Below are 15,923 nucleotides of genomic sequence, written 5' to 3'. Positions count from 1 at the left end.
CAATAATTTATTGCATGCCCTGGCTAAATCCAAAAAACATGCATATCGATGGGTTGTTTCGTTTCATGGCTTCAAATATTTTTAAGGTTGAAAAGTAATCGCATCCGTTATTCGTATTTGAATTGTTTTCACCAACAATATTATTTTTATCGAAATATTAGATTTTTGCTTTTTTTCAAATAATTTTTTCTATTTTTTTTGGTACATTAGTTATCAATTGAACATATCTGTACCTAATTGGACATTTTTCCGTGTCTTCCTTATTGAATAATGATTTTATTATTGTGATTTTTGTACTCATAATACTCATAATCATTTTAATAATACTTTTATTGAATAGGTGCGCGAGTGGAATCGAAATTTTACTTTTTATTTCTCACAGTGTTCCTGAACTGATTGAATTGTATCCTGGAACTTTGTTAGGTTTAATCGATTCAATTACTTTTATCACTTTTTTTCAGAAGTAGGATCCAAAAAAATTAATGACATATTTTTTGCCGATTTCAATTTTTTTTGGTTTTTTAATTTTTCTACAGCAAAATCGATTTCGACGTTTCTATAGTAGTGTTTGAAAGAGTCCGTTTAATTTTATTTTGTACGAGGTCCCTTCAAAATAGTTCACCTTAGATATAATACACTTGTGCCAGCGTTGTTTCCAACCCTTGAAGCAGTTTTAACATGTAGGAATGCCGCAGATGACTGCCGCAGTTGCATTTGAAACGTTTGGAGATTTTAACCAAAGAAGATCACGGCAAAACCCGGAAATCAATCAAAAGAGTTTTGATATGCACTTTTTGGTATGCTCTTGAGCTCTTTTAGCGATTCGTTTTTCATTCCTCAATCGTAGCAAAATGCCGTCCAATCGCGGGAACAGGAAAAAGTCGCAGGGGGCCAAATCTGGTGAATACGATAGTTGAGAAATGACTACGGTTTTGTATTTGGCCAAAACATTTTGAACGAGCAATGACGGTTTAGCAGGTGCATAATCGTGATGCAGAAGCCATGAATTGTCGTTCGTATGGGGGCGACAGCTGATTAACGGAAAAAAGAAAACAGAACTTCAAGACAATACTCCTTATTGACCGTACGACCATGTGGCAACAACTCCTGATGTACTACGCCATGGTAATCAAATGAAACAGTGAGCAAAACTTCGACTTTTGATCGAACTTGACGTGCTCTTTTTGGATTCATTGGGACGATTGGACTTTGGATTTCATAGATTCCCATTATTTGTCACCAGTTATGACCCTTTCAAGCAAATCTGGATCACCGTTGACGTCATTCAACATTTCATGAGCGATGCTCAGATGATGTATTTTTTGGTCAAAATTCAGCAATTTTGGAACCAATTTTGTTGCCACACACTTCATGCCCAAAATTTCACAAAAAATTGCATGGCATGAGCCAACCGATATGTCCTCAGCAATCTCTCTAATAGTGATTCGACGATTCTCTATATTCTTTTTTTCACTTTCTCAAGATTTCCATGGGTTGCTGATGTATTGCCGCGTCCAGGGCGCGTGTCATCATTCATATCTTCTCGACCTTCTGCGAAAATCTTGTGCTCTTTGTAAACATTTTTCTGACTCGGGATATAATCACCGTATGCCACGGTCAACATTTCAAGTGTTTTTGAGCCCTTAATTCCATTTTTAGGCAAAATTTGCAGTAATTATGGTCTGGGTTAATATGGTTTTTACTCCTACAACTCCATTTTCAATGTAGATGTGAAGGATAACGTTATCAGTTTTTCGAAAACAGTTAACTCACCCCTCTACCATAATAAAAATTCCACTTGAGGTATATGAAATCAATCGAGTGATTCAACAATTCATCAGATCCAAAAAGGTTGAGAAAAACATCGACAGAGTATTTTCCTTACATGCGAACAACAGCACTCTGAAATGTGAAATGCGGTCGAAATATTACATCGAACGCAAACATGGAAACAATTGCTGTTTGGGGTTCGATGCCAATATCTTTGGCATAGGTGAAATTCAGGAATTGATATTGCCCATGAATATCAATAAGGTGAGAATTATTCGTGTGGATTGTAATGTCACCGCCGAAGCATATTCCAACGATGATGAAATCCACAGCATCTTTGAATTTGGTATCGATGTAGAGCCTGGATACAAACTCACCAAAGAACAACAAAATATTTTTTTAAGGACAAAACACAAGCATTACAGGAAAATCCTTAAGGCGCTTTCAGGGCGATTTAAGGAGATGGGGATTAAATCCATTTGGAAAAACGTTCTCAGGAAGTTTATTCCACATAAACACAGTTCTCCAAATGAAAGAGTTCTTAAACCTCGAAACGATGAGCAGCCACAGTCATTTGCGTATTTCTGACTTGTATACTTCCCGTGAAAGTATCTATAGAAGAAAAACGAATCTCCAACCTTTCTTCGATGCTTTAGACTCTCAAGGTTGCGAGTGATGTTATTCGCGTCTCCAATCAGGTGGCTGGCTGTTTTCTGGATGGAATGCAGCAAATTCATGTTTGGAGTCGTAGTTCCATACGTGAGAACAATACTCCAAAGAAGGTTTGATCTGAGCTTTATGAAGCATCAAAAGTTGCTGAGGTGTGTACAGTTTTCTAGATCGGAACAGTGTTCCAGTATTTTGAGAAGCAGCCTTTGCAATTCCAGCGATACGATTGTTCCAAAACATATTGATATCCATTTCAACCCCCAACAAACTTATCGAAGCAGAAGGTGGAATTGTCTGACATGACATTATTATATCCGGTTCGGAGAAATTTACCTTTTTTGGAGAAAACCTATGCCTGGGTTTTTGTGGCATTGAATTGAATCTGGTGACTTTCACCCCAATTCGAAATTACTTCTAGATTAACGAAAAAAAATATTTTTTTAAACAGACAGATCCTCATTAAAATATGCAACCTTCTGCTGCCGGTGAAGATGTGCATCCGAAGCCGATGTCCTGGAATCCAAATATAATGACGAGACAAGTGTGCTGTCGTCAGCAAAGCAATATATTGGATTCTTGTTTTTTTCCAATAAGTCGTTGATATACAATAGAAAGTGTGTTGGAGACAATGTGGATCCCTAGGGAACACTAGCGTTGATGGTGAAAGTATTCGATAGATATCCATCGACGGCCACTTTATATGCCATGCCAATCCAGCCTGGTGGTAGTCAGCATTTCAATAACATCACCTTACGAATAATATTTCATCTGATCAATTTCAACAAAGAAGTTGATAATTGAATTGGAATCTTATAATCACAGAAATAAGCGATAGTAATTGAAGCATATGAGATAAGCACCATACTCCGACAACCATTAATATATCATTGAAATGAGTAAGGGAAGCATCGATAAGTTTGGCAACAACGTTACACATATTGACTCAATGATCACCTGATCAATTTCGGCGTTGAAAAACTATTGTAAAGGTGGAGCTGATGAAATTATAAGTCAGTAGTTATTACTTTCTGGCGATGATTACAAAAAGGGAATTGTGATTCAATAGAGAGCAGCAGCAGAAGTTGAAGCATTGCAAAGTGATTGCTCGTATTATGCATATATGAAGAAGAGAAAATTTGAAAGTGGATTCATTCCACGTGTATCCACTAAACGGTCACGATATAGGATCGGCGTTAGTAGACTGAACATTCTCAATTCATTTGGATTGAGGTTGCGTCATGAAGAAGTCCTGTAATATGGCTATCATCACAATAAGTGATGAAGTGGAGATTTTCAAGGAGCCCATGTTCGACCATTCCCTCATTAGCCTTCATGAACATATATATAAGCTGTGTGGTTCACCATATTAACAGAATTCAGATGAGATCACAACCCTAATCAATTTTTAAGATCTAATACTCGACATTGCAAACAGTTACATAGGAATCGAGTGAAAGTTCACACCATCTGATGCCACCAAGTTCGAAAACCCGGCATATTACCCACTACAATGAAAACTATATTATAACTCGGACAAACGCACGCTAATTCATCACTATCGATAGGATGCGGTCTTGATGTGAAAAAAGAAGATTTATCAGATCCCATCATCCATGTTTTCAGCGGTGAATTATCTTTACGGTTTCAATTACGATTTCAATTTGTATTGCTCTATGAATTGATTTTTCATTGTACTGATGAGAGTCCTGATAATTTGATAATTGTTGACAGACGAAATCAATTTAATTGACCTACGAAGTTGGCATATTGATATTACACCTCTTATTATATTCAATTCTTGTGACGAAAGTATCTAGACAGATATACGAAGGAATAAACTGATATATGTATAATTATTTTATTAACAGTTCGAAAATGAATTTGAATCAGACCCAAAAAACATTGTATACAAATCCAATTTTCAGTAGAAAGCTGCACCAAAAAGGAAGTTTCCAGTCTTGCTTATATATTTTCTCAATTGTATTCATGCAAGAGTTTCCACATTGACCAAAAATTCCATAATATCTATTAAATATATCCAGCTATAGGACCAATTTGTGTATCTGGCTTTCTTTTACGAGTTACCGTACCTTTCCTAAATTCTGTATTCATCAGTTTCATTTTAGCCTCTTTTGCAAGTTGTCGGTCGATACTGAGTTGATCTTTGACAGACTTTGGTACATCCGGTATAGCATACGATAGAATTGCATTTCCAACCCAAACGATATGCTGGAATGAAATACAACACTTTGAATCTATTTGGTTTTCCTAAATTAAGTTATAATTTATTAAATACTCAAGAATTGATACTTGTTATTCGAACTGGAAAAATAAAAAACTCTAGTGTCGCTAAAGTGGTTCATTTTCATTCTCGTAACAACTTCTTTTCTAAAAAATATGTTTTACTTGTGTACAGACAGCGACGTGCCAATCTATCAAAACATGTCAAATTTCATCAACCAATTTTCAAATTTCCTGGCAAAAAAAAGTCCTTTTTAAATGAACATTTTTTGACAAGTTTGGGTAGATTGCTCTGTCAACATGTTCACTGTGACTTTACAACTCGATTGAGTCAACGATATCAAGTTTACGGTAACACATTTCAGAGAGATTTGGAGTATAGTCGATCGTGATGTAAGTACCAATTCCATTTTGACCGCGCAAGGTATTGAATGTACACTGGAGCTACAAAGGCTTAAGCCGCCCCTGTAAATACTAACCTCGAATATCAATATTGAAATAAGTCTCCATGTAACGTCCATCCAGTAGTCTGAAGTAAACTCATATTTGTCTGCTGTAGTAGGAGGTTGGCGCATTGCTCTGTAATAACAAATGTCTACCGGGGCAGATCCTTGTTCATTATATACATGAAAATCCTTCGTAGCATATTCTGCAAAGTATGGTGGTTATTACAGTGAGTGATGATAATGAAATATAATTTTTGCATGACCACTGAAAAAGCACCAATTATGTGACCGTCTTTTGTTGAGTCATTAAGTAATGATATAATGTTCACTGCTCATATTAATTACTTATGTTTTCTTGTTCAATATTTCATTATTTTTTTGAATTTGAATATTTAGATAATTTACTTAATTCCTTTTCATTAACATTCAATGTTTCTTCGGATAATAAAGACAATAAATAAATCAACTTTTAGTTTTCAATTGAATAATTACTTTTCCACTCAAACTTCAAATCTGAATGCATCCTCAAACTGAATGGAAATTGAATGTAAGGGTAAGGGAGCTGGGCTCCATCCCGATTGAACTGAAGACATTGGTCAGTGAATGTGAATCAATCGATTGACAATCAATAGAACGCCTCAAGTACTAAGATTTTAACATAAATATTTTGAGCCCTGTATTTTGAGGATGGGTCGGAACATTCTGAAACGTCTTCCAGAGAATTGGCCTTAATATATGTTGTAGGGTTTGGCCGTTCTTGAGTTATGAATCCAATTTCTTCACAGATATGCAGCAGATGTGCAAAAAATCGCATCTCAGTAGTATTGTTTGCTATGTTACTTTGCTGTTGATCAGCTGTATCGCGTTAGAGACATAGCGCGCTGAGTACATTCTCAGTATTCATACTGAGATTGCTGGATGGCGTTGTCGATTTTCGAATTTTTCCGTTGATCGGGGTATTTTCTTTTCCTGAAAAGTTGTCGGATTATGAAATTTCAAATAGATTGAAGATTTTCTTCGTTCAATAAGTTTATTGCCAATGTTCACAATTATAGTTGCAATTACTTTTTGAAATAATTTCTTTTGAAATTCGTTTTTTCAAAACCAAGGAATTTAGTGATATATCTATGATATATCTATTTTCTGTTGCTTCTTGTTGGTCTATATTTTTCTCTTTTTTTGTTTCACTTCCTTCTTCTTTAGAGTTTTTCGGAAGTTGCTTCAGTGTCCTCTACCTCTTTCAGAATTCAGAATTGTGTGGCCCTTGCGGTGGTTTTGAATATTTCTGGTGTCATGAAAGTTTCGTTTCTCTTCTTCAGTTATTATTGATTCCTCTTCCGCCATCTTCGATTCAGCCTACCGGAGTGTACTGCATGTTCTGTTTCCATCAATAGGTATTTGTAAAAGTGCACTGGTCCTGATTGTGTCTTCTCTAGGGTTCAGATCATGACGAGTAAATCTTTTTTGCTAATATTTTACCCTTCTTTGCCAGTTCCTGCAAATAAACTCCAACTACAAGGTCTTCGTTCTTAGGCACTGTGAAGTGGCTTCCTACCAAGTGGCATCGATATTTTTTTGATACTCTAAAAGACGGGAAGTATTTTCCACTATATGGTCAGATATCTGCATCCTACTCATTCTTCCAGTCACCACTCGACTCAAGTTCATCATTTTTTGTTCACCAATTTCTTTGCGACATCTTGTTTTTTTCTTGTATGTATATACAAAAAACCGGTTTCCAAACCAATTTTCACTTCAGTTTTTGTTATAAAGTCCAATCCTAATAGCAACGTAGTATAAAAATTTCCAGCTTCTATATGAAAAAGAAATTGTGTTCCATTTTCTTGTCCTGGCTTAAAGTAATTGGTTTTTTCACTTCTCCTCCATATCGTCCTTCTTTGTTGTTAGATATCGTTAGGTCAAGTATCCTGCCAGTTCTATAACTAAGTGTCGTTCTGGTACAGAGTAATTACTTCTGGAGTTGAAATGCAACCATTTCGCTGTTTAAATTCTGTCGACTCGGTATGTTCCAATTTTGTTGATTCTGGGGTGCCATATACGTGTCTCGGTTATTACTGCTGGTATTTTCAGTGCAGTATTATGGGTAATTATGCGTTGTTCATTTCTTCTAAGTTGATAAAGTTCATAAACACTTCGCTCTGGCGTTCTATTCTTTCGGCAGTCTCTTAGCTGATGTCACGGTTGACGACATCCATAGCATAGTTTCTTGTCCAAATACGTTTTCTAACAATAACATGATCTCTCAAAGTGCCCCCCTTTTTTAAAGTTTCCAAGGAATCGTTGACACTGTAGTTTCCATCGTAACAAGATATTTTTTCGGTTCAGTAGCAGTAGCAGTTGATTATGGGAAAAGATGTCATTTTTGAGTTTTTTTTTTTATTGTAACCAAGGTAGTTGGTAACAAATAAGTACCTTATTATCAAAGTAGTTATTTCCCATAAAAGAAAAATGACCCCACACCTGACATCATTGCTGGAACTTCAATCCACCGTTGCTGATTTATCGGTAAATCGAGCAATTTTCGAATGTTCACCCGAAGTGAAACAATATGGTTCATGTTGCTGTATTATTCAGATTTCAATATGAGAAGATATTTGACAAATTAGATATACGAAACAACATATTATGAACGGCACATACAATACATATGAATCAACCAACATATCAATAATATTGAATCGAACAGTATCTATATCAGCCATTTTGAACCAATGAGTTATCTAACAAAAATTTATACTTTATTATAATGTAGGTTTTCAAGCACAGTGAACATCTCGGAATTTTTTTATTCCTATAATTTCGGAAAACCGTTTTTTTTATTACTTTTTTGAAATGTTTTGAATGAACTAATTGCTTCATTTTATTTTTTAATTTAGTACCTAGTAACTTTCTATTCAAATTTCAAATCTGAATGCATCACCAAATTGAAAGTGAATTGAATGCGAATCAATCGAATAACAATTAATAGAATACCTCTACTATTTTCAATCTGGCCTTTAAATACTTTTTGCGAGTGACATTGTTATTCAAAAAACAAAGAGACCGATATCCGTGGAAGGGAGCATCGTAATTCAAAGCACCAGTAAGTCGCCGAATTCATCAATTATAATAATTTATTAGTTGAAGTCGGTGTCGTGTTTCTAACAAAACGAAAGACCACCAATCACAAACAATATTAGGTCATCCACTAGAGGCCGCTACCTGAATACCATGACAACCGATAGATGTCGCAACTATATTTTTTTCAAATTTTGATTTTTTGACTCTTTTCAGCTCATTACTACATCATGGCGTTGAACTATTTTTGACCAGTGTTTCTCAACGAATTCAAGTTGAACTAAAGCGCTGCCAAAACACTCCGCATAATTAACAAGGCATTTAGTAATGATAGTGTTAATGAATGTTCGATGTTGGCTTGCGACATTTCGTTCAGGAGATTTTAGCCTCGGAGATAAGCCCCAAAGTGGTCACGACCCTGGCGAGGACCCATCACAAACGGTGCATGGGATGGCAAAAAAACTCCGAGTCGTCGGCTCGGAAAGGTCATAAATCTCGAAAAGTGGGTGTACCACGATTTGAAGATCGACCAAAACGATCCTTTTTTTGGATCGGATCGTCACGTGTGATGAAAAGTAAGTAGATCATCTTCGACAACAATAGTGATTCAGGATAGTTGTTTGACACTGATGAGATACACAGGCACTTGTCGAAAGCAAAAACCGACAAAAAAAACATTGGAATTATTTAACCTTTCTCGATTTCATATCGTTTATAGAAACATGTGGATTCATTTTCCGATGGTATTCCAGGTTAGCTTCCCGAATTTCTGCAACCGCAGTTGTCGGTTGATTGATCAAACCACCAACACTGACATAAAAAACTTGGCAAATTGACTTGGGGGTCACACCAATAGGTGGTACCACTTATGTCTCGCTTGCGTTAGACTTTCAGTCTAACACGTTACAAACCTGCCAAGCTTTCGTCTCAACCGATCAGAAAGTATAAGCAACTAAAGGCTGACTTTCGACCAAAAGAGGTTAGATGTCAATCTTGGTGAAGTGCCCATCAGTAAGTTGAGGACCGCTCAGAGAGCGGAGGTGGATGAAGTATCAAGTTTTCCTCGCAATTTAGTTGTAGGGCGAAGTTTTTACTTCAGGGCACTCAACTCGGGAGGGGCATGGGGGGCTTTCGTCTCTGAATAGAGACTTCGTCAGGACGCTTAAATGAAATACAATAGAAAAGAACTAAAAAGATGGACAATACTTATAAGTAATCTGAGTTTTAATATTGAAAATTGAATATTGTTGAAAATTTTTCATAAAATTGGTACATTAATGTTAATAATGTCATAATTTTCAGATATCTGATATTAGTAATGTCATGTTCAAAAGTTACTGTAATGACAAGAGTGATATTATCATTGAATAGCTTTCTATTTCATAAATGCTCATTAAATGAATTTTATACAACGTGTGATTATTTCAAATTGAGAATATTACCGAGATTCATCTATGTCTAGTTAATAATTGTAAATTATACTCAGATTTTCGAAAGCTATTTTTATGTTCATTTATGTTAATAAGCCTTTTGCGAATATAAAACTCTTGCTTGATCAAATTTAATTTGGTGTCCTGTTTCAATAGAATGTTTAAGCTAGTGCATTTGAATTATTGTTTATTCTTATATCACTTTTGTGATATAACTGCTTTCAGAAAATGTAGATTATGACTACTTTATTTCCATCGCGAATCTAATCATTGGGGAGAATATGAAAAAGTCAGGGACTTATACAATTTCAAATTCAATGGGACAGGAGATTGATATAAATTTGAATTTGTAAGAAAACAATAATATGGTCGACGACTATGAAAGTATTTACCTTTTATTGATAGTAACAAATCTCTCAAAGTATTAAACAATTTGGACGAGAAGGAACTGATCCAAAAAAATGGAATTTAGGTAATTAGCGATAGTATAAGTGGTGTTAGTAAGTGTAATCAGGACATGAAAGAAACAAAATTTTCAAACGGACATAAGGAACGAATTTAAAACCTTTTTCTCTGGATTGACCAAATTTCAATTCTCTTGTAAATTCGAAAGTATTTTCACTGATCACTATTCTTGAACCAATTCATTAAGAAAGTGAACGAAAAAATGACTCAAATTAAGATCCGAAGGAAAAATACTTGAAATTGTATCAAAATCTCAATTAATAATTTCATAAATATAAATATTCTTTTCGATGAGTTTCAGTATGCGTTCCAACCAAATTCAAATACTCAGTCAGCATAGGCAGGCAAATCAAAATCAATATGTAGTAATTATTAATTCACTTCTCGTTTGCAAATGATATTTCACTGTCTTATTTAGAAAAAACTAAGAATTCATTAGGAAAAAATGTGAACGAACGACATGAAAAATTCATAAATAGTTGAATATTCAAGACTAATAATTGATGGAAATATGAATTCTGAAATTCACATTTGTATAATTGAAGGTGATAGCAATGAAAAGAGTAATTTTTTTACTCATATACAAGTTTTAATTTGTAATGCTCATGTTCTCTGCCATCTGACCTGGTTCTAGAATTGTTCGATGTAATAAGCAAATGAAATCTTATATATTTATAAAATTAAGTACTAAATGGTTTCACTGAAAACTCTTACCAGAGAGTGTTGAGTTGACGAATCCCACCAACGACCCATTATGCTTATACCTGTATACTTCTCTTGCCACAAAATCGCTGGTGAAGGCAATTACAAAAGCCTGAAATGATTAAACTCATAAAACAAACAAATAGAAAAATTCATTTTGCTCTACAGGAATAACATTTGATAATAATCTGCCGAATATAAAAAGAACATAAATGGTGCCATTTGATTAAAGGAAACTGCTACAAAGTATACAGTATATTTCCTTAAGCAGCGGAGAAATGAATTACTGTTTAATAGAACACAGAGAAAGAATATTCACTCAAAAACAACTCGTGGTGTAGGATGTGCATTCGTAACGAACGAGACTGCCTGTACATTTTCTTTACATGAATCTGCCACTATTTTCACTGGAGAACTTTATGCCGTCTATAAAGCTGTTTCCTCCATTAAAATGGCACCTGGTAAAGAGTTTTTGATAATTACGGACTCTCTCAACTCCTTTATTTTTTTGTCGAAAATATATACCCATCACGCACTGGTAAATATGTTTAAAGAGGAGATGAAACAACTAGATAACAGGACAGTTAACCCTCCTATGGGTTCCTTCACGTACTGGGGTTTTTGGAAACGATATAGCCGATAAACTTGCCAGAGAAGCTGCATGTAATCTCAGTATGAAAGCATTGCCGATAGATCTCAAATCCTATTTCCATTGCAAAATTGTAGAAATATGGAATCACCACTGGTCTCAAAAACCTTCCAAACTTAAGGAAATCAAGGCTACATTATATCCTTGGAACAACAAAGCAACACACCACTTCCATCAAGTCATAATTACAAGATTACGACTGGGCCACACTCGCCTTACGCATGAACATCTATTGAGGAAAGAACCTCCACCAAAATGTTTCGCGGGTAAAGTGCTTGTGACTGTTAATCATGTTCTGGTAGAGTGTCCGCTCTTCACAGTTGAGAGACTGAACAATAAAATTCCCTCCAAACTGAGTGAATTTTTCCAAAATACCAATACCAACAATATTGTTGAATTTCTTAAAGAATGTAACCTTTTATTTAAACTGTAATGTAACAACTGCATGTTTTAAATATATTTTATATGTTTGCCGCTAATAGCTACGGCTGATGCGGTTTTTTCTAAATAAAAAAAAATTCGCAACCCATTTTTGTAAGCAAGAAATACATTATATTTCATTCTATCGAGAAGGATCACAATTTTGGTATTGTATGTTTGTATACCTGAATACCTGAACTGAGCTCTTCGACGGGGCAAAAGAAATTAAAACTGTTTTAAATTTGGTGAAGTTTTCAATATTTCCTACGATCCTGGCTGCTTTGTTCTGTTTTTGATACTTTGATAGCTTACAGGAGCCCGCCTAAGGTTTAGTCTTGGGTAAAATAGTCTCAAATCATCACCTCGGCGAGTATTGTGGTCATGTATCATATTTTGTTTTTTGTAAGATGTGATTCATTTATTTCTCTTTTTTATAGTGGAGTAAAAATCGAGAATGTAGTACATAATATGCAAAACAATTTTTTTAAATAAACTAGACTCTGCTATTAAAAAGCTAGATCTATTGAGCCAATATGTGGAATTTCTTCTACAAGTCACACAGAGAAATGCAATAGCAGAGGCAGTTGAAACACCAGATAATTTGAGTTTGCCAATTGATAGCGGTCGGCCGATTATCCACAATACGCGGAGGCTCTTGGAATGAGCGACAAGGTTTCTCGCAGAACCTAGGTTTTCCGCGATACTTTCCGCTCGCCTCAATAGTAAGTTCTTAGCAGCCACTAGCATCCATATTCATATCAAAGCATTGCTGTTCGATGGTCAGCAGCACGCCTTGAGTCGAAGTGTAATGGATACGTTGTGATTTGATGGTTATTCGCCACACTGCGGACGTGGAAGGCCTGTCAGCCGGCCTGTAATCCATTACACATTGGATACGAGTCACGTGTTTCGCCAACGCACCGTATAGAAGTAAACACAAGTAAGTTCACTCTCCGCCATATTTGGGTCAAGATTCCCCACCTCGAATTTTATGCGCGGCCGAACTACAGCGCAACCGACTGAATCTGAGGCTTTACCAAGCGAGCCAAATTGAGTCATGGAATATTATTACAGAGTGAGTCGTTGTAAGTGGTGGTTTTGCATTTGTGAAAAATTTGTGTCTAGTTTCAAAATGAGCAAGTGTCGAGCTGTGGGTTGCTGTAATTTGCAGGGTGATGTCGACATTAATTTTTTTTCTGATTTCCAATTGACGAAAAGAAGTATGTTTTTCTATTATTTATTATGTAAGATCGAAGTAATGAACATATAACGAAAATCATAAAATAAATTGTTATAGACCATATATAGTGGAGTGATTAAAAATCAATAACTTCAGTAATCAAGATAAGGATTGTAACATTTGTTTCGATGAAATGAGCATCAAGTCACACTTATTCTATAACACAGGAAAGGATAGAATAGTTGGTTTTGTGGAATAATTTAACAAGAAAACGGCTTCTATAGCACAATATGGCTTGGTAGTCATGGCAAAAGGCATAGGTACATTTGAACTGGACACAGCCTGTTGCATACTTTTTTACCAATTCATCCACATCAATACTGGATATAAAAAGTATTATGATTGAAGCTATTAATCAATTATCAAAAATTTTATATTTATTTTTATATCTACTATGACATGTAATATGTCGTCTCTAATAACCTGAATGGTTGAAGGGACAATAAACAACTTAAATAAAAAAAAAATTGGATTGAGAGTTAGGGGTATCATTTCAGATTTAGGTTCTAATTTTTATAAACTTGCCAGAAAAGATCTCGAAGTGACTGTGGCGAGAAAAAAATATTTTACTTTTTTGATACTCCTCATTTGCTGAAATGTAGCAGAAAACGTTTTTTTGATAACGTTTTGAAATTTGATAAATATACAACGAACAGAAGTCATCTTGAACAACTTTACAACTTGGAGAAGGAAAGGCAATATAAACTAGCACCCAAACTTACTGATTCTCATTTATTTCCAACTAACTTTCAAAGGATGAAGGTTAAATTAGCCAGTCAAGTTTTCCGTCATTCGGTAGCTACAGCGATGAATACCATTCCAATCAAATACCATCAGCAGCAATAGGAACATCTAAATTCATTGAAAAAATGGATAAAGTGTTTGATATTTTGAATTCAAAAAACCTTTTTTCGAAACATCAAAACAAATTGATTTTCTGAAAGAAATGAAAATATTTTTCAACATTCATTTCAAGATTCATTGAAGAATGGCAAATAACAATTTCGGCATTTCTGCAACTTTGAGAAAACCTACATAGTGAAGGAGACTCCTACATATTGTGTGGAAAATTATTTTGGTCAACAGAGAAATACCTGTGGAAATGTCAGAAACCCAACTCCTATTCAAATGACCAGAGCTTTCAAAAACACATGTACTCTTCAGTATTTCACACGAGCAGAAGGAACTAACTGTCTAGAGAATACTAGTGAGATTCTATCTAGTATTACAGATGCATACATAAATAGAATGAAGATTCTTCAGAAGGCAACAGCTTGGGCTATGATTGTGGATATATTTTGAGAAAATGTTTAAGGAAACATTCATGTGAAGTATGTACAAATTTTGCCACGGCGGCTAGTACCTCACTGAATGAAACAAATGTATATGGTCATTTCAAGGCATATAGTAATACAGTAGCCCAACAGTTGGGAAGTTTATATATGCCTCCAGATTAATTTTTACAATGTATCATTTATCTAGAGACAGAATTTCTTAATCATTTCAAAAATTTATGTACCACTGATTGCATAGGCAACCAGCTCAAAACAATGTTTTTAAAAATCAACATTCCTCACCCTTGTGATAATTTTTTTTTGAATTATTCATTTTCTCTTTTTACAAGGGTAAGAATAGATTATACTTTAAAATTTGCCAATAAAAATTTGAAACCAAATGTTAAAGACAATCAAAAACTGATCATTCTGAAAAAACCTCAAGAATAGATTAGCATAAGTTTTTGACCTAAATTGTATAATCTTACTATATGAAATATACGTTTATTTCACCACCTTGTCTTATTTTTTATCAATTCCTAAACAGTTCAAAATCATATGAGACATTTATTGGGAGCTTCTCGTAGCAATGACGAAGTCAGATCATGGTCACATATTTTTTGATCGAACCTCGTGCAGAGGTGCACAACAGCTCTTAGCCTATTCCCTCCTGCCCCGCTATCTGCCAGCAAAAAATAAAATCTCGACCCGAAACATCAAAGAGACCGACCGGGAGTGAATTTATTTCTGTTTACTTATATACGGTGGCCAACGTGATCTCAGCCGCCATCTTGTGTTCCCTTCACCTTGTATTACTGTTTTTTTTTCACAGGGGGTTGTCCTCACTGGTATTTGCTTCTTGTAGGGGTAAATCCAAGTGCAGGAAAGAGTTATTTTTTTATATTAGGATTTCTAAAAATTTACGGACCATGTCATAGGTTTTATTTATTAATCCTTTTTTTGCATATGGATGTATGGAAGGATGGATGTTGATTTTTTGTAGGTTGACAGTAATCGATTGCGGTGTAATTTTTGGATATATCTCTCATCTCTAAGTCGATTTTTTGGAATCATTCATAAATATAAGTACTGTGAAATAGGTAACATGCTCACAATTTAACCTACCCTCTATCTCTACCTACTATTTATGGCCTTCATGAAATTTGAAAATAGGGCTGAGCAAAAATCCTGAATTTAATGTTGAATGCTGAAAATTTTACTTACAACATTTATTTTCTCAGCTTGAGAACGCTATTGTACTGCTAAACACGTGTCGCAGTTCTGTGAACCTTTTATAGTGGAAATCACAATTGAACTTACAAGTTAGTTATGACATGGATTTTTATCAAGTATCGGTCAGTTCCATTCAATTGTTGAAGTTGTTCTTGACAAATGCAAAACTGAACATAATATGTGGAATGATAAACGAAATGAAACAACAAGACAATTTGAAAGTGATGAAAACAAAAATGGGCAAAATTTGATGTATTATAAAGGTATCAAGTTTTACTTGATACCTATATATCATCTTTATATCAA

At 34.9% G+C, this 15,923-nt stretch overlaps 1 protein-coding gene across 5 annotated transcripts in view; it reads right to left on the bottom strand.

Annotated features, from left to right (window-relative positions):
- Positions 1 to 4,283: 4,283 nt before the first annotated feature.
- The window catches only part of LOC111511304 (anoctamin-4), an 89,819-nt gene continuing 78,179 nt past the window's right edge, over positions 4,284 to 15,923 (bottom strand). For 4 of the 5 annotated variants that reach the window (XM_074173091.1, XM_074173093.1, XM_074173094.1 and 1 more), the window contains 3 exons: positions 10,814 to 10,913; positions 5,160 to 5,329; positions 4,284 to 4,668 (listed from right to left, as the gene is read on the bottom strand). In XM_074173091.1, coding sequence (XP_074029192.1) covers positions 4,468 to 4,668; positions 5,160 to 5,329; positions 10,814 to 10,913 — 471 coding nt within the window. In that variant the 3' untranslated portion in view covers positions 4,284 to 4,467. The remainder of the gene's footprint in view (positions 4,669 to 5,159; positions 5,330 to 10,813; positions 10,914 to 15,923) is intronic. The other variant, XM_074173092.1, reaches the window with a different exon arrangement.

The sequence above is a fragment of the Leptinotarsa decemlineata genome, unplaced genomic scaffold, assembly GCF_025532065.1.
Source record: "Leptinotarsa decemlineata unplaced genomic scaffold, Ldec_3_MD MMD2_tig00000199_RagTag_RagTag, whole genome shotgun sequence".
NCBI classification, from domain to species: Eukaryota; Metazoa; Arthropoda; class Insecta; order Coleoptera; family Chrysomelidae; genus Leptinotarsa; species Leptinotarsa decemlineata.
The sequence above is the reverse complement of the archived record's forward strand: the minus strand, read 5'-3'. Positions and strand labels throughout refer to the sequence as shown.